The sequence below is a fragment of the Salvelinus sp. IW2-2015 genome, linkage group LG25 (genome assembly GCF_002910315.2).
Source record: "Salvelinus sp. IW2-2015 linkage group LG25, ASM291031v2, whole genome shotgun sequence".
Taxonomy (NCBI): domain Eukaryota; kingdom Metazoa; phylum Chordata; class Actinopteri; order Salmoniformes; family Salmonidae; genus Salvelinus; species Salvelinus sp. IW2-2015.
In genome coordinates, this window is record NC_036865.1 from 21,467,395 (window position 1) to 21,493,238 (window position 25,844).

A 25,844-nucleotide genomic window follows, 5' to 3' on the forward strand; every position below is an offset into this window, starting at 1 on the left:
CTTTTATCCAATAAAGGACACTTTGTTACTACCATCGTCGGATGGCGAGCGGCTACTAAGGTACACCGCACAGTGCCTGTCAGCAATTACATTATGAAAGGCATTCTATTTAATGATGTCCGCTGAAAGGGTAAATAAGTGACTCTGTGTTGCGAGAAAATCTAATCACGGACCAATCGTGTGCCCAGAGTGGGGGAAACAACATGGCCGCCTCACCGAAACCCATTTAATCAGCCGAATTAGGCCTGGCCACGCAGGAGTCAGTGGGAAGAGGAGAATCGATGAGAAGGCAGGATTCATACAGCTTTTGTTACTGTGTGGTGGCAGGCTGGCTGGGTAGGTGATGGATAGGGGCAGGACTTCACACTCACAGCCTTCATTAAACAGACAAACTGGATACACTCTGGAGGTGCAGGGGGGAGTTTGAGGAAATGTGCTATACATGAGAAGTTCGGGGTGTCAGTTTGCTGAGTATACTGAGCTCATCCTGACAAGTATATCGTCACTCACACCAAACTAATCATATAGAAAATTAGAGTAGTTCTGCTGAGAAATAAGAATTGGTCAGAGAACTCTTTCTTCTGTTAATTAAAAAAAGTTAAAACATAAAATACAGAGCAATAAATGCAGGAAGGTAACAAGTACAGTACAACGTTCAAATGATAGAAGACTTTGTAGGACAGGCAATGAGAGAGAGAGAAACAGAGAAAGAAAGGAGGGTGCTATGTCCCAATAAAATGTGTGACAAAGAATTTCATACTGCCTTGACTAGTAGAGGTATCATCTCCTGGGTCTACAAAGCAGACCCCCCAAAAAAAAAAAAAAAAAAAAAAAAAGGGAAAAATTTTGGTAAAGTGTGATAACATGGTAGAAAAAAACTGAGTCGGGAAGAAGGTGCGAGGTCACCGTGACAGATTCAATCAAAATCTGTTCTACGAGGACAAACAATCAGCAGCGCTCACTCTGCCCTCCAACCAGCCCTCAGAGCAGGGGTGATGTCATTCAGCTACAGGGGGCATACTCACACTAACAGCGAGGGGGGAGGTGGGACTGGGCGTCCATCATCCATCCGGTGTAGTCTTTTACCCCCTAAGAGCAATGGGCCAGAAATACTTCCCGCTACAGCTCGGCGATACATCACAGAAATGGTGTGCTAATGTATCCCATGGAAACCACAGTGAATTGTCCTCATGACTGTACGCTAATTGGAATTATGAATAATAACATGTCATTTGTGAGGAGGTAGAGGACTAGAGCACGGCATGCAAACAGGAAAGTGAAAAACATGCTTATTTACAAACACGTATGTATGTAAACAAATATATAATCTTATGAAACATGTCAATATACACCAAGTATAAAGATAACAAGTATAGCACACATCCACACATATCCTAGCTGTCCCTCTTCCTCTAGATGTTCGTGGAGAGAAAGTGACAGCACTACACAGACATCTGTCACATTTAGGGACTTCATATTCCTTGTGTTTAAGAGTGTTTAATTAGGAGGTTGTCCCTTTCAGATCTGATTAAGTTCTGTGAAGTGGATGGAAAAAGTATGCGTGAGTGAAAGAGACAGAGAGCCATCGCTTAGTGGGGAATGTGTGACAAGCCCTCGGTCATTGTCACCACTGAGACGGTCCATTAGAGTCAGACAGTGAGACACGGCTCTCAGTCATTCAAGCAGTGTGCTGGACAGCTCAGAGGGTCATCTGGGATGGTGGTTGTGCTAAAAATCAGACCAAGACCGGGGGAAGGAGGAGGACCATCCTTACACCCAGTCTCAATGCCACAGTGAATAACATCACGTCAGGTACAAGAGCACGCGACTACACTGGCACTGTTAGCGAGGACTGAAATGGTCACGGTCAATCTAGGTCCTCCTATAGGAGAAGGGCGTCAGTGGGCTTGTTTACATGCAGACTACCATAACAATACATGTAGAATTCTGTGGAGGACAGAGAAGCAAAGACATTTCGAATGGCTTCTAGAGATATAGACATGTCTAAGACACACATTGTATGTGGGGGAAGGTTTAAAGAGCCACTGAAAACACCGATTGGCACATGTTTTTCTGTTGCTCATTAGAGGCAGTCGCTCTTTAAAATGTTTGTGTACAATGCTRGTAGAAAACCAGGATCTAAGTTTCTTAGGTAGACTGCCTAACTAGGGCTGTTATGGTGACCGTATTACCGCTACACCAGCAGTCCCAAGTCAAATTACATGTGACCGTTGAGTCACGGTAACTAGGCTTCTCCAAAACTGCGCTCTGATGCCGCTGATGGTCATAAGTAGGCCACTCAAGAACATTCAATATCGTCTTGGTAAGAAACTCCAGTGTATATTTGGCCTTGTGTTTTAGGTTATTGTCCTACTGAACCAGGTTTTCCTCTAGGATTTTGCCTGTGCTTAGCTATATTTTGTTTATTTTTATCCTAAAAAACTACATAGTCCTTGCCGATGAAAAGGATACCCATAACATGATGCAGCCACCACCATGCTTGAAAATATGAAGAGTGGTACTCTGTAATGTGTTGTGTTGGATTTGTSCCAAACATAACACTTTGTATTCAGGACAAAAAGTACATTTCTTTGCCACATTTTTTGTAGTTTTACTTTACTGCTTTGATGCAAACAGGATGCATGGTTTTGGAACAACATTTTTTCTGTACAGGCTTCCTCAATTTCACTGATTTAGGTTAATATTGTGGAGTACAGCACTTTGAGAWATCAGCTGATGTAAGAAGGGCTATATAAATACATTTGATTTGGAGTAACAACAATGTTGTTGAACCATCCTCAGTTTTCTCCTATCACAGCCATTTAACGTCAACATTGGCCTCATGGTGAAATCCCTGAGCGGTTTTCTTCCTCTCTGGCAACTGAGTTAGGAAGGACGCCTGTATCTCTGTAGTGACTGGGTGTATTGATACATCATCCAAAGTGTAATTAAAGGGATATTCAACGTCTGTTCTTTTTTCTTTTTCCCATCTACCAATAGGTGCCCTTCTTTACGAGGCATTGGAAAACCTCCCTGGTCATTGTGGTTGAATCTGTATTTGAAATGCACTGCTCAACTGAGGGACCTTACAGATAATAGTTTGTGTGGGGTACAGATATGAGGTAGTCATTCAAAAAACATGTTAAACACTATTATTGCACACAGAGCGAGTCCATACAATTTATGTGACTTGTTTGGCCATTTTTACTCCTGAACTTATTTAGGCTTGTCAGAACAAAGCGGTTGTATACTTATTAACACATTTTTTATTAATTTTCAAACATTTCAAAARAACATAATTCCACTTTGACATTATGGGGTATTGTGTGTAGGCCAGTGAAACAAAATCCCAACTTAATCCATTTTAAATTCAGGCTATAAGACCATTTTTGGGGGGGAAAAGTCAAGGATTGTGAATACTTTCTGAAGGCACTGTATGTAAAGACCAGATTAAATTGACAATAGTCTGATGGGTGAGAATATTATCAAGTGCTTGTCAAATTGTGAATGAGAGACTGATGAAGTGTGTGCCGCCTGCGCAAGAAACAGATGAGCACAGGCCTTTCATGCAATTTTTTTCTAATCATCAAATATACTCTTCAGTTTTTCTGAAATAGACTAGTTACGGATCTATTATGATGGTGTAGGCTATATTAAATGGATTTATTAGACTAAAAAGTAGGCTACATGTGGAAGCCGGAGATGCTTAACGGGTTTCTGTTAATTAACAATCAATTACCATGACACCGGCAGTTATTTGCATGACAGTTACYGGCTGACAAAATGTAATGACTGCCACAGCCCTACATCTCACAGACCAGATTTTGAAACTATAGACGATATTCAATCCCTTATTTTTGTCCAGGAAACAAATAGAAATTCAAATGGGTTAATTCAATTCAGAGAGTGTGTTATTCTGTGTGTATCCGTGAATGAGATTTTTTTGGGGGGAGAACAAGTAAAAACCTTTCAGAATGGATGTGAAAGAGAGAGCGGAGGAGAGGACAGGGATGATGTATACTGATCATAGTCTTGGTGGTGATAGTAATCTCTCTCTCGTCAGCATCAGAAAGCCAAGGCCGCAGAGCAACACATCTCTGCCTCCATCTGACACACTCTGAAGAGGACACAGCTAGCCTGACCTGGCCTGCACATCCCAGAATAAAGCTCACAATATGACTGGCCTGAAAGAGTCTTTACATAACAATAGCTACAGAAACCTGGAAAAACTGCATCTCATTTTGGATTTAAAATCCAACGAGTTTCTTCTCAACACACGAGTCACTCAGTTAGCTGAAAGRACAGATGCTGATAGTGAGCCATCACTAGATTTGATAAAAATCGTATACACATTACATCCTAAACCAAACTTTAGAGCATGATTGAGACTGGCCATTAGGAATCCTCTGGGCAATTCCTCATCATTACCGTGTCTGTATCGGAAGCCACCGAGGTCAATAGAACGGCCGGGCCTGGTCTCGTGTTACTGACGACAGAGTTGCGGCTGAGACGGCTCTATATACCTCTGTGGGATAGGGCTCATCATGATAATTAACATCTCACGTTACCATCACATCTAAATAGCGCTCTGATAAAACATCATTAATGGGAAATACATATGAGCCCCGATCGATGGACGGATGACCTAAACACAAGCCGCAGGACACTCTGCAATCAACTGCATTCATATTGGAATCCTACCAGAGCACCTTCAACTTGCCTGTATTTGATATTGGAGGTTCTCCTCTAATAATGTTAATTTGTTTGATTGCTGCATCTAAGGCCAGCTGATGCTATGCTGTGATGGTCATGGAATAACTGTAATTGGCCGAATAGCAAAACGGTTATGACGGTTATTTATTTTCATGACTGTATTCATCCATAACCGTCGGTTACGCGGTTGTACGGTAATTGTGCCAGTCCTTACCCAGAAAAGCAGTGGAGACTAGGAAAGGAATCCCAAATACTGTATGAGCTTCGGAGTGTGCAACTGTCCCAGATGTGTAGCTCTACTCCTCTGAGATATTTCATTGCAACATATGTCTAGCATATCCTGTACCACCATCTTTCTTTCTTTCTTTTTGCTCAGGACTATTAGAGTGGATCTCAGTGTCAATTAACTAGGCACGCTGTTTGCAGTCAGTTCATTCAATCAGATTTCAGTCCGTTTAATCACAACATTGCGTGTGACAGTCATCTTAAAATATCACTGCCAAAGTCTACTTCAATTTTATGGTTCATAAGATTGAACCATGAATATTTTGTACGGCTGTCTCAGTTTTAAGGCAATCCTAAATAATTGATGGTGACACTGCAAAACTCAGGGATCATTAAAGATGATATTTTTGCCAAACACGTTTCATTATAATTTATGCTCAATGTCGTTCTATCAAGGTTTTACGCCTTAAAAAGACACACACCGAGAGTTCTAGAGACATTTAACATATTTATATATTCTGTAGAGACATATTGTTTAAAACAGATATTGTTTCTGAACATTCCTATGAACCGATCAAATCCATTGCAGGAAGTATAAAACCCTGCAATATATATTTTTGGAGGGGGGAATTATTCACTGTGTACATACAGTGCATTCTAAAAGTATTCAGACCCTTTGATTTTTTTCTGCATTTTGCTATGTTACAGTCTTATTGGAAAATGGATATATTTTTTTCCCATCAACCTACACACAATACCCMATAATGACAAAGCAAAAACTGTTTTTTAGAAAATAAAATGTTTAAAAAAATAAACTGAAATATCACATTTACATAGGTAGTCAGACCCTTTACTCAGTACTTTGTTGAAACACCTTTGGCAGCAAKTACAGCCTCGAACCTTTTTGAATATGACGCTACAAGCTTACACATCTGTATTTGGGGAGTTTCCCCCACTCTTCTCTGCAGATCCTCTCAAGCTCGGTCAGGTTGGATAGGGAGCATCGCTGCACAGCAATTTTCAGGTTTCTCCAGAGATTCAAATCCGGGCTCTGAAGTTTCTCAAAGCAATTTCTGAAATCCCACTTTCAGGACATTCAGAGACTTGTCCCGAAGCCATTCCTGCGTTGTCTTCGATACTTGCTTAAGGTCCTTGTCCTGTTGGAAAGTGAACCGTCGCCCCAATCTGAGGTCCTAAGCACTCTGGAGCAGGTTTTCATCAAGGATCTCTCTGTACAGTGAATATTGTTTCTCATGGTCTAATGGTCCTTTGGGTGCCTTTTGGCAAACTCCAAGTGGGTTGTCATGTTCCTTTTACTGAGGAGTGGCTTCCGTCTGGCCACGCTACCATAAAAGGCCTGATTGGTGGAGTGCTGCAGAGATGGTTGTCCTTCTGGAAGGTTCTCCCATCTCCAATGAGGAACTCTGGAGTTCTGTCAGAGTGACCATCGGGTTGTTCGTCACCTCCCCGACCAAGGCCCTTCTCCCCCGATTGGTCAGTTTGGCCGGGCGGCTGCTCTAGGAAGAGACTTGGTGGTTCCAAAACGTCTTCCATTTAAAAATGGAGGCCAGAGTGTTCTTGGGGACCTTCAATGCTGCAGAAATCTTTTGGTACCCTTCCCCAGATCTGTGCCTCGACACAATCCTGTCTCGGAGCTCTACGGACAATTCCTTCAACCTCATGGTTTGGTTTTTGCTCTGACATACACTGTCAACTGTAGGACTTTATATAGACAGGTGTGTGTCTTTCCAAATCATGTCCAATCAATAGAATTTACCACAGGTGGACTCCAATCAAGTTGTAGAGGGTCAAGGGGTCTGAATACTTTCTGAATGCACTGTATGAGAAATACAATAGGCGTTTCCAAAAGTACACAACAATCCATTTAATAGTGTTAATCAAATAATTCCTCTATACTGAGTCATTGTAATTGTATGCAGTTATTCAGTCGAGGAATAGGTGAACCTTCGTATTTGGTGCCTTGTTGCAAACAGGATGCATGTTTTGGAATATTTTATTCTGTACAGGCTTCCTTCTGTTCGCTCTGTCATTTAGGTTAGTATTATGGAGTAACTCAAATGTTGTTGATCAATCCTCAGTTTTCTCCTATCACAGCCATTAAACTAACTGTTTTAAAGTCACCATTGGCCTCATGGTGAAATCCCTGAGCAGTTTCCTTCCTCTCCKRTAACTGATTTAGGAAGGACACCTGTACATTTGTAGTGACTGTGTGTATTAACACACCATCCAAAGTGTAATTAATAACTTCACCATGCTCAAAGGGATATTCAATGTCTGTTTATTTTACCCATCTATCATTAGGTGCCCTTCTTTGCAAGGCAATGGAAAACCTCCCTAGTTTTTGTGGTTGAATCTGTGTTTGAAATTCATTGCTTGACTGAGGGACATTACAGATAATTGTATGTGTGGGGTACAAAGATGAGGTAGTCATTCATAAATCATGTTAAAAGTCCATGCAAATTATGTGACTTGTTAAGCAAATGTTACTCCTGCATTTATTTATGCTTGCCATAACAAAGGGGTTGAATACTTATTGACTCAAGACATTTAAGCTTTTCATTTTTTATTAATTTGTAAAAATGTCTAAAAACATAATTCCACTGTCATTATGGGGTATTGTGTGTAGGCCAGTGACACAAAATCTMMATGTAATAAATATTCAGGTTGTAACAACAAAGTGTGGAAGAAGTCAACGGGTGTGAATACWAAGGTCCTGTAATTGTCTTCCTAGAAAGTGGAACATTCTACCAAAAGATCAAAATTCATTTTCTGCTCATTTAGAAAAACAACAATGAATAATACAAAGTCATTATAATGGTAGTGTGTTCCCTGTGTTGCTTAACCATTGCTATAAGAACAGAGGGGTAATGAGGGTCCCGCTGTGTCTGCAATCAGCAAGGCCTTCAGTTGTTCACATTATTACAGTTCTATTCAATCTGATTAACTACAATCACTTAATATATCGATGGAACCAATAATTCCCATTCAAGACATAGGGCTATTACCCCATTGGAAACAGTAACCCTCTGACAACCCATTCAAGTTGTTAAATAAATGTTATTTTTTTCATACCTCATTTAAAGTATCTCACTGGGTGGGGATGCAACGTAGTTGTGGTTGGTTAGATCACTACTGACAGAACCTTACCTGGATCTTGATTGGCCAGGAGAAGTTGCTGACATAGACATAGAAGGTGATGTTGGAGTTGACCCGGAAGTTGAACTTCTCACAGGAGAAGCTGTCTCTGTGTTCCTGGATATTGGTCTTGGACACAATGGGTACCTCTTCGCCAGAGATGGTGCCAGCTGGGGGTGAGAGGTGGGTCATAGTGTAAGACGTCAAAGGAAGGATACTGAGACGATAGTACAGTTGGTGATAGTCAAATCACACATATAGGTATTGGTATGTGTGATTGGGGATAGGTACTGCTGTGACAGTTGTGCCAGTCGAACAAAAACTGAGTTTCATGATGACAGTCGAAAGAGAAGACAGATTAGCCAGGCTAGTGACGTTTGAGAATACAGATTAGGCAGGCTAGTGGCGTTATAGAAAACAGATTAGCCAGCGAGTGTCAAAAAAAAGTACAGAGAAAAGTGGCATTCACCAGTGGTGTAAAGTACTTAAGTAAAAATACTTTAAAGCCCTACTTAAGTCGTTTTTTGGGGTATCTGTACCTTACTTTTTATATTTTTGTCAACTTTTACTTTTACTTCACTACATTCCTAAAGAAAATAATGTACTTTTTACTCCATACATTTTGCCTGACACCCAAAAGTACTCGTTACATTTTGACAGGAAATGGTCGAAATCACACACTTATCAAGAGAACATCCCTGGTCATCCCTACTGCCTCTGATCTGGCGGACTCACTAAACACAAATGCTTCGTTTGTAAATTATGTCTGAGTGTTGGAGTGTGCCCCTGGCTATCCGTCAATAAAAAWAAAWAAAWAAAATTGTTCCGTCTGGTTTGCTTAATATACGGAATTTGAAATGGTTTATACTTTTACTTTTGATACTTTAGTACATTTTAGAAGTTCCATTTACTTTTGATACTTAAGTACATTTAAAACCAAATACTTTTAGACTTTTACTGAAGTAGTATTTTACTGGGTGACTTTCACTGTTACTTGAGTCATTTTCTATTAAGTTATCTTTACTTTTACTTAAGTATGACAGAGTACTTCTAATTGGCATATATTGAGTACTTTATCCACCACTGGCATTCACAAATATAGTGAGTCTAGAGTGAGCCCAGTACAATGACAGTTTCAGAGCATACATTATACTGTAGATGCATGTACAATTTGTAACACTCTTCCCCACAACACAATCCCTGAGTGGACCCAACTTTCTCCCATCTTCAACTATGTATCCCCTTGAAATTTTTGAGCTGTCCAAAAAAAGCTTGAAAATATAAGGAGAGTGGAAATCTACTTTCTTAAAAAAAACAGACATGCATTTATATGTGGTCCATAAGTGGTCCAAAATGAAGACGTTATCTAGAATACTGCATTAACAGGYCAGACTTTGKGACAGCTTTAATAAAAGATGACCCCAACCAATTTATCAGTGACATAACACACTCACTGTAATTGCTCTGCACATATATTCAAGCCCTGAAGTTTCCTCTCAAATCAAGTAAAAAACAAAAATCTGGGCCCGGTACAGTCTGGGCAAAGTTGTATCTTAATTGAAATCACACAAAAACACAAAAAAATACCAATGCCATAATTAAAAACTATCTCCCCTACATTTGTCAAGAGGAGCATTCCCCTACAGACATTCTTGTCTAATGAGGGACACGGACCAGAACAAAAAAAGTACCAATCCCTCTGGAAAAGATGACAAACAGAGATTATATGAGTTTCTTTCCCATCCTAGGTGAATAATACAGTATAACTTCCTACATTGGATTCTGTAGCGCAGGGGATGTACGCTGTCTGACGCTGAGTGGGGGATATCTGTCGTAGACCGTAGTGAGTGTAGCAAAGGTGGACAATAGAATCAAATGAGAGGGCAAGCCCTCAACATGTTGTCAAATAAACAGTCACTATGGCACATATTGATCCACTCTATGGCAAATGGCGATCTAACAAGACAAGTTACCTGTTGATCCAATAGACCAGGTGATGTTGAGGTTGAAGTTGTTGGATGCATTGATCGACATGTCCAAGTTCTTGTTGCTCTGTAAAATATGAACACAAAAGGAGGTCAAACACACGTATTCAACACATCATAGTGTTGGTTTGGAATGACTTGGAATTATGCTAATGTGGGTTCTCTGTTTTACAGCAAAATAGATGCATAAAATACATAACAGAAAGGCTACATGAGACCCATCCCTCGGGCCCATGGTGTCTGAGACCTCTGTGTGGTGACTGGCTGACCTGTTCAGGAGTGGCCATGAAGTTGATGGCGGTGTAGTGGTGGTCATCCTCCTGGAGAAGGCTGAAGGTGAACTGGTAGTCAATCAGCAGGTTATCTGCAGGGACAGAGAGACAAACAGCAGATCAGGGACCGTCTTCTTAAAGTGCAGGGACACAGTCTGAAGAACCCCAGCCGGGAGAGTTACCCAAGAAACAGACCACAAGTGCATGTGACTACCTTCATTTTCATATCAATAATGCAGTGTTTCAATCAGCACAAACAAGAGTAGAGGAAGATCTATATGACATGAGTGTACCACTAACATACTGAACAAAAATATAAAACGCAACATGCAACAATTTCAATGATTTTACTAAGTTTTAGTTCATGTAAGGCAGTCAATTGGAATAAATTCATTAGGCCCTAATCTATGGATTACACGACTGGGCAGGGRCACAGCCAAGGGTGGGCCTGGGAGGGCATAGGCCCACCCACTGGGGAGCTAGGCCCAGCCAATCAGAATACGTTTTTCTCCACAAAAGGGCTTTATTACAGACAGAAATACTCCTCAGTTTCATCAGCTGTCCGGGTGGCTGGTCAGACAATCCTGCAGGTGAAGAAGCCGGATGTGGAGGTCCTAGGCTGGCGTGGTTACACGTGGTSTGCGGTTGTGAGGCCGGTTGGACGTACTGCCAGATTCTCTAAAACGACGTTAGAGGCGGCTTATGGTAGAGAAATTAACATTAAATTCTCCAGGAACAGCTCTGGTGGACCTTCCTCCAGTCAGCATGCCAATTGCACACTCGCTCAAAACTTGAGACATCTGTGGCATTGTGTTGTGTGACAAAACTGCACAATTTAGAGTGGCCTTTTATTGTCCCCAGTACAAGGTGCACCTGTGTAATGATCATGCTGTTTAATCAGCTTTTTGATATGCCACACCTGTCAGATGGATGGACTATCTTGGAAAAGGATAAATGCTCACTAACAGGGATGTAAACAAATGTGTGCACAACATTTGAGAGAAATAACCTTTCTGTGCATATAGAACATTTTGGGGATATTTTATTCAGCTCATGAAACATGGGACCAACACATTTTGCGTTTACATTTATGTTCAGTATAGAAAATATTCAATGGGATTCAATGCCAGTTCTATTTTTATAAACGTTTGTCCTATTCAATGACAGGGCTTCATAGTACGAGCCACAGTGGGGTGTAATGCGGGGATTTGGAACATTTAACATCTGTACCTCAGCAGGAATCTAGAAAGGTCACCTTGTCTGATTCCATTCAGAAGAAAGCCCTTGATTCGGAGGGTAGTGTCTAGGAGGAGCCATGTGAGAGACGGTCTCTAGTGGAATGTCAATATGCTCAGCAGGACGTTTCACTGTTAACCCTTCAGATCACGGTTATTAACTCTTTAGAGGATTTCAGGTTCAACCAGGGGGTGCACAACTGAACTCAGGTCCTCAAAGGGTTGCTGAGCCTGCAGGTTTCCTTCATGCCTTTTGATCAGACCTAGGAAGCCAGGTATGTGCACTCTATGGGCAGTCAACGCTATGAACTGATCAATTCAGTGTCAGGGAGCATTAGAAAACAGCAGGGATACTGTCCTTGTGGACTGGGTAAAAGCAAGGCCTATATACCACAGGTGGCTGGTGGCACCGTAATTGGGGAGGATGGGCTCATAGTAATGGCTGGAATGGAATGGTTTCCTTGTGTGTTTGATACCATTACATTCACTTCATTCCAGTCATTATTATGAGCCATCCTCCCCTCACCAGCCTCCTGTGCTATACACACACTGGCCATCACAACCAAATCCCACTCCCTAATAGGGAATGCCATCTTCATAACTTGTCAATGACAGCTGAATACGCTACACGTCTCTGCCTCAGAAGCTCACACTGTGCCATTCACTCCCCCATTTCACGGCTTCTATGAACTGATGTTAAATCAGCCATGAATGTGTTTACGCACCAGGAGAACAAACAATTGTTTGTCATCGTTCTAACTTGACAAAAAAACACTCCTGCAGAGTTCAGAGAATACTTAATTTGACATCCTTTCAGAACACATATTTCAAGCCTTAGCAAGACGAAAGGAAATTATGTTTGACAAATAGTTGGTTTTGTTTAGCCGTCACGGAATTAGCAGATATCAGATCAAAGCCGATGTGTGTCTCTCTCTCCCTCCCGCTCCGGGCACACACATTGCTGTGTGTTGTTTATCCCATAAGGGTCGTCAGTAAACTTCAGAAAGTTCCACATGCTCTGTAAAGGGGACACAGAAGTCCAGGGAAATTAAAAGCAGAGAATTTCTGGGGTGTTTGGAGCCAGCATTGTGCGTATTAATGTTATTTAGAGCAATGCAGTGCCCACTCAGAACCCTGGCTGTTTCTGTGGTAATGAGAGAGTGTGTGTTATCCAGAAGAAGAGTGTGACTTCGCAGAGAAGACAATTAATGACATTATGAAAAGTGGAAATCTTGTCAAATTGCACAATMATTTTCTACACGTTTCAATATGTTAGATTTCACGCCTGATATAATATTATCCACTGTGGTGCAAAAGCTCAGTGTGCAAATTAAAACTGACATCAGCAAAATAATTAAACTATTTACCTTGGATAATCTAAATGACATGCATACATTACATGCATGTGAACATGTTCGTTGGGGACAAATTTTACCTTACAAAGATAATTAAATAAAGAAAGGTAAGCATCAAATGAGCCGCACAAGACTAAAAGGAAATCCATCTGTTTTAAAAGTTTTCATAAATGAGTCATGGCATTAGCATAATGTGTAATTATTCAGCATCTGAAACAAAAAAATGAAAAAGAGCAAAATCTCACCTGTAAAGTCATTTCATATTCAGAAGCCTGCTTCATGCCTTTTGATCAGACCTAGGAAGCCAGGTATGTGCACTCTCTGGGCAATCAATGATATGAACTGATCAGTCCAATGAGTTGAATGAAGCCTCATTCAACATCTGCTATACAGGATCCACTTGGAGATTTCATCCAGTGCCTGTTACTATTCATTACCTTGCATTTGAAACACTCTTCAAAGACTAAGAACAGAATGTACAGCCTGATAGTACAGGGGTAAAGCAATATATTTAAGTTAAAATACTTTTCTTAAAGGTCAAGATGGTACTGTATGGCTCTGTTAGTAGAGCTTAGAGTTTACAGTGCCAGGATAGTGGGTTTGATTCMCGGATACACCCATACAAAATGTAAGCATGCATGACTGTTCGTCGCTTTGGATAAAAGCACCTTCTAATTGGCATATATTATTATTATTATTATTATTATTATATAAAATCACTGAAAAATGAATTTTCAAAAAGGACACCATTGAGACTTTACTTTCAGAACACTGGCTCAGAAGAAGTGGTGTCCTTGATTATTCTGGGCCTCCAGGTAAAGTGACACTTGTAATAATGGAGGCATAGCTATGAATATGGGCTTCTGATGGTAGCACTCAGCTTGTCTGTCTGATGGTAGCACTCAGCTTGTCTGATGGTAGCACTCAGCTTGTCTGATGGTAGCACTCAGCTTGTCTGATGGTAGCACTCAGCTTGTCTGATGGTAGCACTCAGCTTGTCTGATGGTAGCACTCAGCTTGTCTGATAATGTTCAGACATTTATTGTAGAAGTCAATTGTATGCTCAGAATGACTAGGATGAGTTCACGTGGCGATAGTTCCCTCAGTCGGACAGACCATAGTCTACAGACCACAGTCTAATTTGGCAAGTAGAGACGATCAACACAGAGAAGGTTCCGTGCTTGGGTCTGGGGAGAATATCTCTATCTGACATTGGTTTGGCGTCTGGGCAGAGTGCCTGTCAGATAGGGTTTACGCGCCAGTGCAGAGTGCCAGTCAGATAGTGTTTAGGCGTCAGTGCAGAGTGCCAGTTAGATAGTGTTTATGTGTCAGTACAGGGTGTCTGATCCTCTCATGATAAGAGGCTTGAGGGTAAAGGCTGGTAATGGCAGGTGATGTGGCTGGTGGGACACACTTGGTGGCTCCTTCATTAGGGCCTGCTAGCTGACACTGCTCCACTGTGAGGGCAACTCATTACCACACCAGCCTGGTCAGATACTGACGACCAGCTTCCTCATTAGAATCAGCCATGATTACATTCTGGTAGGAAGTCATCTGAGCTGAACCACAGTACTGGTCCTCCAACAGCACAATGAACTAGACCAGCCTCCAGTGATAGTAATTAGACTAATGCTAATACTTCCTAAGTAGTAGTAGTAGTAGTAGTAGTAGAATAAGTACATAGTAAAGCCATACAGTAATTGTAGAAGTATTAGTAGAAGTAGTAGTAGGCGTACAGTAGCAATATCTCCATTAATAAAATGTAATGCTTCATCATCATTACTGTCACTATCATTATTAGTGTCATTGTGCTTGATAGCTCCACAGTTCTGCCTTGTCACAACTGACATTAGCGGATGGTTAAATAATTAGCATGTAATGAGCCTGCAAAGTAAACATCAATCCACTCAAAGAGAGGGCGGTGTGTGCGCTACACTTCAGTCGCCCTGATTCACTAGGCATAATTGGCACAATTAGTCTCTATAACCTACCCATTCACATCCCAGCTTACACATCCCACACGTCTGCATATCCTACATGTCCAACAAATCCGCACTGGCAGTGCTTCTAGGAAAGGCAGGGCTGGACTCATGATTTAGCAAAACAACATGATAAAAGCTTTGAATCTTGATTGACTATGACATATTGGGCATACATCAAAGCCATGGTTATGCCATTGGGTATCCATCTAAGTAGCATTTAAGTGGGGCTAAACTTTTGATCCTACATAACCCTTTAAAGAGTAACTGCCTTTAAAAAGCAACAAATCACTTGGAAAATTACCTTTGTGGCATCGATTCAAGTCAGAAACAGTTATTCTAGTGTCACAATTGACTACAAAGTGTCAATAGGATCATTTTTGTCATAGTCAGTCTTGTCTAAAATGGAAATTGGAAAATCTGTGCATCATAACAGGTAAATTAAGGTTGGGTTTTGATTTGACGATGTCCATTTGCCCACTACCATGGGGTGAACAGCTGAGGTGATAGCTCTCTATCCTATAGCATAGACAGTGAAACAGACCTGACCAGCAGCTCCAATTTTATTTACATAAGACAACAAGTTGTGCATTTCTGACCTTGAGAAAAACTGCACCGAAGATGTAATTAGATGTAGATGTAAAATTGCACAACTAGTGCGAGGGAAAAAAAGGTCAAGCACGAGTGTTCGTTCACGAAAGGCATTTGAGGATTATTTAAGTTACTCTTTGAAGAGATAGGGTTTCAGACATTTTCGGGAGGGTGGGAGGGCCAAGAGACCAGAGGTGGCAGAACGGAGTGCTCAGGTTGGGGTGTAGGGTTTGAGCATAGTCTGAAGGTAGGAATGGGCAGTTCCTCCTGCTGCTTCGTGGGCAAGTACCATGGTCTTGTAGTGGATGCGAGCTTCGACTAGAAGCCAGTAGAGTGTGCAGAGGAGCGGGGTGACATGGGAGAACTTGGGAAGGTTGGTCAACAGGTGGGCTTTGCTGATGACTCTGCCTGTTAGGATTAAAATCAGTCACACCTTCTCACAGACCTCAAATACAGCTGTTATTCATCCTCCATGTCCACTGTGAAATCTGAATTAAAGAACGATCGACATGGATTTTTTAGGGCCAATTTTTGGGGGTCAAGGTATGCCGGTGTCCGATATTTTAGGCTGATAATTCAATATCATTGAATTTGAGAATCTTTCAGACAACATTTCCCAGAGACAGCCATGTACACATTAATGCATCATTTTTTTTCACTCAAAATGAATTGGACTGTTTTTACAAATCTACGGTAATACTTTTATTTGAATGGTTAATCTCTTGATAAACTGGGTAAATTAAGATGGCATAGGCCTACTCACAATACAGGTGAATGCATATATTAGCCTACTGATCAACAACATTTGCATAGAAGCATTACTCCAGCATGTCACACCAGTATGGAAGGATATCATATAGGCACTGCTGTTGGTTTGAGATTGTGGTTTCTGTGATCAGGAAGAAAAACAAACTCAGCTGCCAGGAAGAAATTCAAAACAAATCATTTGGATAGTTCAGCTATCTGTCGAGAAATGGGCGTGTTTTAACGTGATCCTACTGCTACGATTGGATAGAGAGGCTGTAACTCCATTCCCTTTCACATCTCTCATATCACTTGGTGCTGTTTACTGCTACTATGAGAACTAGCTCAATGGCGATGATATTTGTGAAATTGTGTTTTTTWWWWTTTTTTWATTACATTGGATACAAGTAGAGACTCAGAGCTAGAAAATGGTATATCATACACTACAGTTGAGGAACAATGGGAAAGTAATTCTGTTTTGAAAGTTGTAACCTCACTTTTGAGAAAATGTCCCTTGAATGTTTTGGTACACCTACTGGAGAGCTCTTCTTTGTCTACACCCATACAGCATCATTCACACTCTCTTACGCTTTAGCCCCATCCAGCTCTTTAAGGATTCACATGTGAGGCCATGTACTAAACAACCAAAGATTTCAAGACTAAAGGCTGGTTTATACTAAAAGAGTTAGATGCACTATTGTAAAGTGGTTGTTCCACTGGATATCATAAGGTGAATGCACCAATTTGTAAGTCGCTCTGGATAAGAGCGTCTGCTAAATGACTTAAATGTAAATGTAATACTACGGGTGTGTTCGTGAATTCAATCTGGAGTGCCAGAGTGTGCTCAGAGTGCACTTTGGGCATTTGTAAACTCAGAGTTGTCAGATTGTCTGTTAATAAATTCAGAGCACTTCCCTCTCGGAACGTTCTGACCTAACAACAGCAGTCAAGCACCCAAGCTAACTGGCTAACGTTGGCTAGCTACTTCCAGACACAAATGGAGGAAAAACAGCTCACTGACTATTTTACTCGCCCTAGCAGAGCTGGTTGTGCTGTCTTTATGTTATCCAGAGCATTGGTGACTGCAGCTGCGCTGCTGGCAACAATTTAATTACGCTTTTTTGCCAACATTTACTGACACCAGCCATATTCAACGGGTGTTGACCATTCGTAAATTCATCAGTTCTTCTTCACTATGGCACACTCAGACGAGTGCTCTGAAATCGGAGTAGATAGCAAAAGCTMATTTACCAGCTACCTCTATCGACAGTATGATAGCATGAACATTCTATTGAAATGGTTACTTGCATAGTGGAGTCTTTTGTTTAGACATGTAGCTAGCTAAACAATGAACCATAATCRCAACTCATAACGTTACTACCATGCATGAATTTGCAGGTAGCTAACCAACCAGGTTCAATGTTAGTTACCTAGCCAACATTAGGCTATAACTAGCAATGAAAATAGCTCTAAGATAAGAATAATATTACTACACAGATCATACACGTAATGTGAGTTAGCGAGCCAGCCAGCTAACGTTAGCTAGCTAGCTAACAGTACGCTTTAACTTGAAATGAAAACGACTTTCTGACAAAATTAGAAATGTGTAATATGTGAAAATGTAGCTAGCTAGACGATCTTATCCACATACATGGATGGACGCTTCTCCCACTCTGTAACAGATGCCATGGCTGCCTTAGTTTGAAGATGTAATCCGGAGACAGGTGTTTTATACAACAGCCTTCTGTGTGTTCTCTTTTCGACTCCGTCTGCATATTTGCAATTAAAYGCCAACATTTTCTCCATCACCTTAGCTATCATACTCTAATTCCACCGTGCATTCCAGGATATACTGCTTTGTCAATACAAAGCCCAAATACCCGTCATCCGCATGAAGAAAAGACAGAGAAAAAGGGTGAGGAGGGCGGGGTACCTTGCAAGAATTCGCAGACGAGTAGGTAAACCACCACTACCCTCTGTATTATTGGCCAAAGTGCAATCATTGGAAAACTGGATGATCTATGATTAAGACTATCCTACCAACGGGACATTAAAAACTATAATATCTTATGTTTCACGAGACGTGGCTAAACGACGACACGAATAATAGAGCTGGCTGGCTTCTCCGTGCATCGGCAGGACAGAGCAGCTAAGTGTGGTAAGATGAGGGGCGGGGATGTGTGTCTATTTGTCAATAACTGCTGGTGCACGATGTCTAATATTAAAGAAGTCTCGAGGTATTGCTCGCCTGAGGTAGAATACCTAATAATCATGATAAGCTATAGACCATACTATCTACCAAGAGAGTTCTCATCTATATTATTCGTAGCCGTCTACTTACCACCACAAACCGATGCTGGCACTAAGACCGCACTCAACCAGTAGAATAAGACCATAAGCAAACAAAAAATGCCCATGCAAAAGCGGCGCTCCTAGTGGCCAGAGACTTTAATGCAGGCAAACTTAAATSCGTTTGACCTCATTTCTACCAGCATGTCACATGTACAGCCAGAGGGGAAAAAAACWAAAAAAACTTTACACCACCTTTACTCCACACACAGAGACGCATACAAAGCTCTCACTCGCCCTCTATTTGCCAAATCTGACCATAATTCTATCTTCCTAATTCCTGCTTACAAGCAAAAACTTAAGCAGGAAGTACCAGTGACTCGGATGACGCAGATGCAACGCTACGGGACTGTTTTGCTGGCACAGACTGGAATATGTTCCGGGACTCATCCAATGGCATTGAGGAGTATACCACCTCCGTCACCGACCTCATCAATAAGTGAATCGACGACGTCCCCCCCACAGTGACCGTACGTACATATCCCAACCAGAAGCCATGGATTACAGGCAACATCGGCACAGAGCTAAAGGCTAGAGTTGCCGCTTTCAAGGATCAGGATACAAATCCGGACGCTAATAAGAAATCCCGCTATGCCCTCCGACAAACCATCAAACAGGCAGAGCGTCAATACAGGACTAAGATTGAATCCTACTACACCGGCTCCGACGCTCGTCAGATGTGGCACAGCTTGAAAACTATTACGGACTACAAGGGGAAACCCAGTTGCAAGCTGCCCAGTGACGTGAGCCTACCAGACGAGCTAAATGCCTTTTATGCTCGCTTCGAGGCAAGCAACACTGAAGCATGCATGAGAGCACTAGCTGTTCCGGACGACTGTGTGATCACGCTCTCTGTAGCCGATGTGAGCAAGACCTTTAAACAGGTAAAATTCACAAAGTCGCGGGGCCAGACGGATTACCTGGACTTGTACTCAAAGCATGCGCGGACCAAGTGGCAAGTGTCTTCACTGACATTTTCAACCTCTCCCTGACCGAGTCTGTAACTCCTACATGTTTCAAACAGACCACCTTAGTCCCTGTGCCCAAGATAGCGAAGGTAACCTGCCTAAATGATTACCGCMCCATAGCACTCACGTCGGTAGCCATGAAGTGCTTTGAAAGGTTGGTCATGGCTCACATCAACACCATCATGCCAGAAACCATAGACCCACACCAATTCACATACCGACCAAACAGAGCCACAGATGATGCAATCTCAATTTCACTCCACACTGCCCTTTCCCACCTGGACAAAAGGARCACCTATGCGAGAATGCTGTTCATTGACTACAGCTCAGTCTTCAACACCATAGTACCCACAAAGCTCATCACTAAGCTAAAGACCCTGGAACTAAACACCTCCCTCTGCAACTATATCCTGGACTTCCAGACACGCCGCCCCAGGTGGTAAGGGTAGGCAACAACACATCTGCCACACTGTTCCTCAACACTGGGACCCCTCAGGGGTGCGTGTTAGTCCCCTCCTGTACTCCCTGTTCACCCATGACTGCATGGCCAAGCACGACTCCAACACCATCATTAAGTTTGCTGACGACACAACAGTGGTAGGCCTGATCACCAACAATGATGAGACAGCCTATAGGGAGGTCAGAGACCTGGCGCCAGGACAACAAAGTGTGGTGCCAGAACAACAACCTCTCCCTCAATGTGAGCAAGACAAAGGAGCTGCTCGTGGACTATAGGAAAAGGAGGGCCGAACAGGCCCCCATTAACATAGACGGGGCTGTAGTGATTGAGTCGAGAGTTTCAAGTTCCTTGGTGTCCACATCACCAACGAACTATCATGGTCCAAACACACCAAGTTGTGAATAGGGCACGACAACATATTTTCCCCCTCAGGAGACTGAAAAGATTTGGCATGGGTCCCTAGATCCTCAAAAAGTTCTACAGCTGCACCATCGAGAGCATCCTGACTGGTTGCATCACCAACTGGTAGGGCAACTGCTTGGCATCTGACTGTAAGCTGCGACAGAGGGTAGTGCACACAGCCCAGTACATCACTGGGGCCAAGCTTCCTGACATCCAGGACCTATATACTAGRCGTTGTCAGAGGAAGGCATAAAAAATTGTCAAAGACTCCAGTCACCCAAGTCATAGACGGTTCTCTCTGCTACTGCACGGCAAGCGATACCGGAGCGCCAAGTCTAGGACCAAAAAGCTCCTAGAAAATAACTGAAAACCTAATACGTGTATCTTGCCACAAATTGAGAAACAAGTACTCCAAAGATCTCACAGATGGATTTGAAAATTAAGTGCGACATCTAAAGACGATATATGGTGGCACTTTTTCAGATGGTCATCCTCCTGTAGAGCTCCTAAATGCCATCCACAAGATGCAGCTACAGAGCATTTTTGGAGAGGTGTGCATTGCACTGAGAATCTTCTGCACAATGCCTGTAACAGTTRCTGGAGGTGAACGTGCCTTCACCTATCTAAGATCTACAATGTGCCAAGACCGGTTGAAGAGCCTTGCCATCCTTTCAATTGAAAACCAGTTAGCTAAAAAATGTAACTTTAAAGACATAAATGAGTTTGAGCACAAAAAGCTCGACACTGGGCTCTAGGTGCAGTGTAACCTCTGACTTTAGTTTACAGGGAACAAACACAAGGACAAATGCCTTAACCTGTTCTACCCAAGCCTGCCCGGGGATGAGCAAAAYACTGTTTCAGAGTATTTTCTGTTATGGTTTATCTCCTGTTGAACTTACTCAGGAATGCCCACATAATGTCTTGGCGCTAGAGTTGCAGTTTCACAGATGCTTGTTCTCTGTAGGTACCACATGTATGCCTGCAGTCCACATAGTTCAGGATTTATTAATATTGTGGGTATGTTATTTAGGATATCTTTAGGAGTTATGATAGGGCAGAAGAGGGTTAGCCTTGTTTATAAGAATTGGTAATAAATTATTTAATCTGAAACATGGATCATTGGTAATTTCTTCATTAAAATGGACTACAATACCATATTTAAAAAGATAAATGACCAATTGTGTAGTTATTTACAATAAAGCATCGTAAACATCTCATGACAGACAGCTTTTGTTAACATAAGGAACCAAAAATCTTTGCAATACTGTTAATATAGKCAAAGGATGAAGGTGGAAACTAGAATCTGCACAATTGTAGTATAGAGCAGCAAAAGCTTATAGTTAGTACATTTAATAACACATAGTGTTCAGTACGTTATTTTAATCTGAAACATTCTGATTTCTATGTTAGGGGCCCGGTAGCTTTTTCTCTCCATGGGCCCCCAAAATTCTGTCAACACCCCTGCATGTGACAAATACAATTTGATTTCAAAACTTGGTCCTCCAGAAAGTGCAACACCTTTGCAGTTTGACTACGTGATATCTTTCAAAAAAGCTGCATTGCAAAGGATTATGGCTAGTGGAAAGGCTCCTGTTTTTTTTCTGTGACTAAACCAATTAGGCTCGTAATTTAACAATTGTATTTGTATTTACAGATGGCATACACGTTTGTCATTAAGGCACATGGAAGTTCACATATTCCAGAAGGCATTTCTGCCCAAAAACGCATTTTGATAAAAAAATGATAAAAAGTTAACGTTCAAAATGACATACGCCTAGTTTTATGAAATGAGTCACATTTGCTTCCAAGCCATAAATGTGCATAGAAAAAGATGAAACAACAATGCACGTTCTGTCTGAATGACTCAAAAAATAGTTTGAGAAGTGAGAACGGACACACACACACACACACGTGTGCTGATCTAAGGTTTTCTTAGTCTATAAACATGCAGGAAGATTCTTAAGTATATTGCCAATCCTTACATAGGCATTTTGAAACAATTCTTACCCTATTACGACAATCATCTAATCTGACTATCAACTGTTAATTTATGGATACGATTGCGGTTGGTCAGATCAGCACACCAGTAAATAGCTAACGTTACTCCGCAAGTCAGATGGCTAATTGTTAAAAATGATGCATGTTAAAAATTATAACCAGCTAACGTTAGCTAGTTAAGTTGGCTTTTAGCTCCTATCTGACATCTTAGCCCCATGTTAATCTAGAAAGGGTTTGTTATCGTAATCTTTGCTAACAGGTCACATAGGTATCTGCTTAGCTAGCTTGCTTATTGCATGCGTGTCCGGGCACGTCAACACAAGCCTTATTATTAAACTAATATTTGCGACAGGAGGTTGATTTGTCACTTGTCCATTCATCCATTTCTCAATACTGCACCATTCTGTTGGAGAATGAGCGAGCTTGTTGCTGCTGATTTTCCCAGCTAGACATTCTTCGGCATTGTRCAGTGCTTGTGGCTCAARCGGTGAGCGGCATAGTAGCAGCCTTGCTATGTAGCGGGACTAATCGGCAAAGCCGATAGAGAAGGGCCGGTAGCTGATAGACTAGAAAAGGCCACTATACCAGCTTGGCTGATTATCGGTCGTTTTCTAATCTGAATGGCATGCTAATAGATGATTTACAGCCACTGTTCTGTTTGATATAACAAGGTTTGATGAAGGGACACAGGAAACAAATGTCTTTCTAATGTAACATTTAGAGTATTTGTGTGCACCCTTGGCTGTGTTAGGGAGCAAATGGACAAGTTAATAATGACTTTGAACCCTCTCAACCAACGCAGTGGAATGATCAGGATATGGCATGTCCCTCAGGAGACACCGTCTGTAGCCAAACAGAGTTACACAGATAGACAGCTCCGAAGTGACCATAGTGATGGAAGTGATTTCCGGACCCACGTCCTCCTGGTAAGTGTGGGTACACTGCACAGCGAGGGTGCCATCTAGTGCCCTCCTCACTTAGACATGATGCCTCATGCCAGTCAGCTGAACAGACACAATCTCTCATGAATAACAGGAGACAGAGGGAGTTACCGTGATTGATGCAGGCACATGTATTTAACCTTTCTAGAGCTGGTTAGAATCTGACAATATAAAGATAAAACAATACTGAATATCAACTATTGAAATGAATGTTTCAAATACATGCAATTTGTGGTGGTAGTTTTAAACTAGGTAAGTGAAAGTATAGTTTCGACAAAAATAGTTTGCATTTGTTCTGATCAAAGGCATACTTGATGAACCATTGAGTTCCTGACCTAAGCAACTCTGACCACTAACATCAAAGTTGCAATTGACAACCTCTCTCATAGAACTACACTAACTCATGACTACACTAAACTGGATTACTATCTCTCATAGAACTACACTAACTCATGACTACACTAAAACTGTGGATTTACATATCTCTCATATATAACTACACTAACTCATGACTACACTAAACTGGATTACTATCTCTCATATATAACTACACTAACCATGACTACACTAAACTGGATTACTATCTCTCATATATAACTACACTAACTCATGACTACACTAAACTGGATTACTATCTCTCATAGAACTACACTAATTCATCACTAAACTCAACTGGATTACTATTGGAAGTGACAGTACTTGAACTTTGTTCCTAAACAGCTAGCCTTACAACCGTGGTTAGTGTAACTTCTTCCGGCTGATGTCAGCGAGAATCTGTTTTCAGTAAAACATTCCCCCCCATGTACTTTAACTTGAAAAACCACAAATTTGCTGCAAATGATTAAAATCAATATGAGGCCAGTGGTCTGACATTGACATCTGGAGACAGAAGTCCCTCTAAACCCTGCTACCATCTCCAGCTACAAATCTGTAAAATCAAGTTTAGAGCCAGACAAAGCTGCAGTTGATTACTGCCATACGCCTGCCACAGAGTAAATGCTTCCATCTGCTTAGCCCACCCTCAGTGCAGGGCAAAGGTCACAGAGATGTGCAGTTGTGTGAGATGCTGCAACTGACCAGGCGCGCGCGCGCGTGTGTGTGTGTGTGTGTAAAAAATAATAATAATAGGACCACGGCAAGATCTGGAGGACGAAAATAAAATAGAGACTCAGGTGGGGCTGCAGCAGCGGGATACTTACAGTAACACGTTCCTCTGAGGGGGTTGCCAAGGTAACGGTTCTCGGAGTCGCAACTGCAACAATGGGAGAGAAAGAGAGAGAGGGGAGTAACAGAGAGGGGGGAGAGCGAGAGAGAGGGGTAAGAGAGAGGGGAGAGAGAGAATGGAAGACATAAAACAATGAGCTTAACAAGAGATATGTCACCTTGCCAAAGACATCACAGTCCTATCACAGACTGTTAATAACATCATCCCTGAGGGTTATTTTGGGCCAGGGAGGAGTGTCCTGAGAAGCCGTTTGTAGAGGTGCTATCTGAGGTGACACTACTGTGTGCTGCTTCAGGTGCTGTCCTCTCCCTGGTTATGATGAGGTGATTTCCCCTGACAGCCCTGTCTGACGATACCTCTCTGTTCTGCTCCGGGGCAGGAGCCATGTATCTGTCTGTGTACTGGGCAGCAGGGGATTTAGTAAGCTACAGACAGCCCAGAACAACTTGAATGCTACTAAAAGAAGGGAGAGGGCAGCTAGGACCTAATAGAGGCTTGGAAAATATGATCCAAGTCACAAGTGTTCTTTAGCAACCCCAGTCAGGTGTGTGTAAAACTCAACAAATCCTTAATTTGACCCTGTTGGTCAAGGCAACCACTACAAAGACAATGTTCTGAAAAAGCAGGCGGAGAACTGAACGCAGACTATGTGGAGTCGGAGTACCATGCATGAGGGTGATTGTGGTAGGTGGCATTGGATCATCTGGCTTGGTTTATGAGCCAGGGGTCATTACTGCAGTCCAAACACCCATGTTTATTGCCATAAGCCAACTTCTACAAAACCCAGGGAGGTACCTTGGAAAGGGCAAGAGCGCGTAAAACCATCGCTTTGTAAATACATACTTCACCACTTTGACAAGCCTATCTAAACACATATGATACATTGTCAAATCTGCCCCTTGAGTCAATAAATGGATTCAGAGGTAATGGCTCTGTTTGCAAAGCTGGTCAGGCAGTGGTTACTTAAGCAATAAGGCCTGAGGGGGTGTGGTATATGGCCAACATAACACAGCTAAGGGCTGTTTGTAAGCACGACACAACGCAGAGTGCCTGGATACAGCCCTTAGCCGTGGTATATTGGCCATATACCACAAACACCCGAGGTGCCTTATTGCTATTATAAACTGGTTACCAATGTAATTAGAACAGTAAAAATAAATGTTTTGTCATACTCGTGGTATACGGTCTGATATACCACGGCTGTCAATCAATCAGTATTCAGGGCTCGAACCAACCAGTTTATAAA

General features: G+C 41.9%; 1 protein-coding gene across 1 annotated transcript in view; it reads right to left on the minus strand.

Annotated features, from left to right (window-relative positions):
- The window catches only part of LOC139023013 (attractin-like protein 1), a 203,572-nt gene that overhangs the window by 131,448 nt on the left and 46,280 nt on the right, over window positions 1–25,844 (minus strand). Inside the window, exons 5-8 of the mRNA XM_070434987.1 lie at window positions 24,573–24,625; window positions 10,349–10,443; window positions 10,068–10,146; window positions 8,107–8,264 (exon numbers count right to left, since the gene is read on the minus strand). Of these exons, the coding sequence (XP_070291088.1) occupies window positions 8,107–8,264; window positions 10,068–10,146; window positions 10,349–10,443; window positions 24,573–24,625 (385 nt within the window). The remainder of the gene's footprint in view (window positions 1–8,106; window positions 8,265–10,067; window positions 10,147–10,348; window positions 10,444–24,572; window positions 24,626–25,844) is intronic.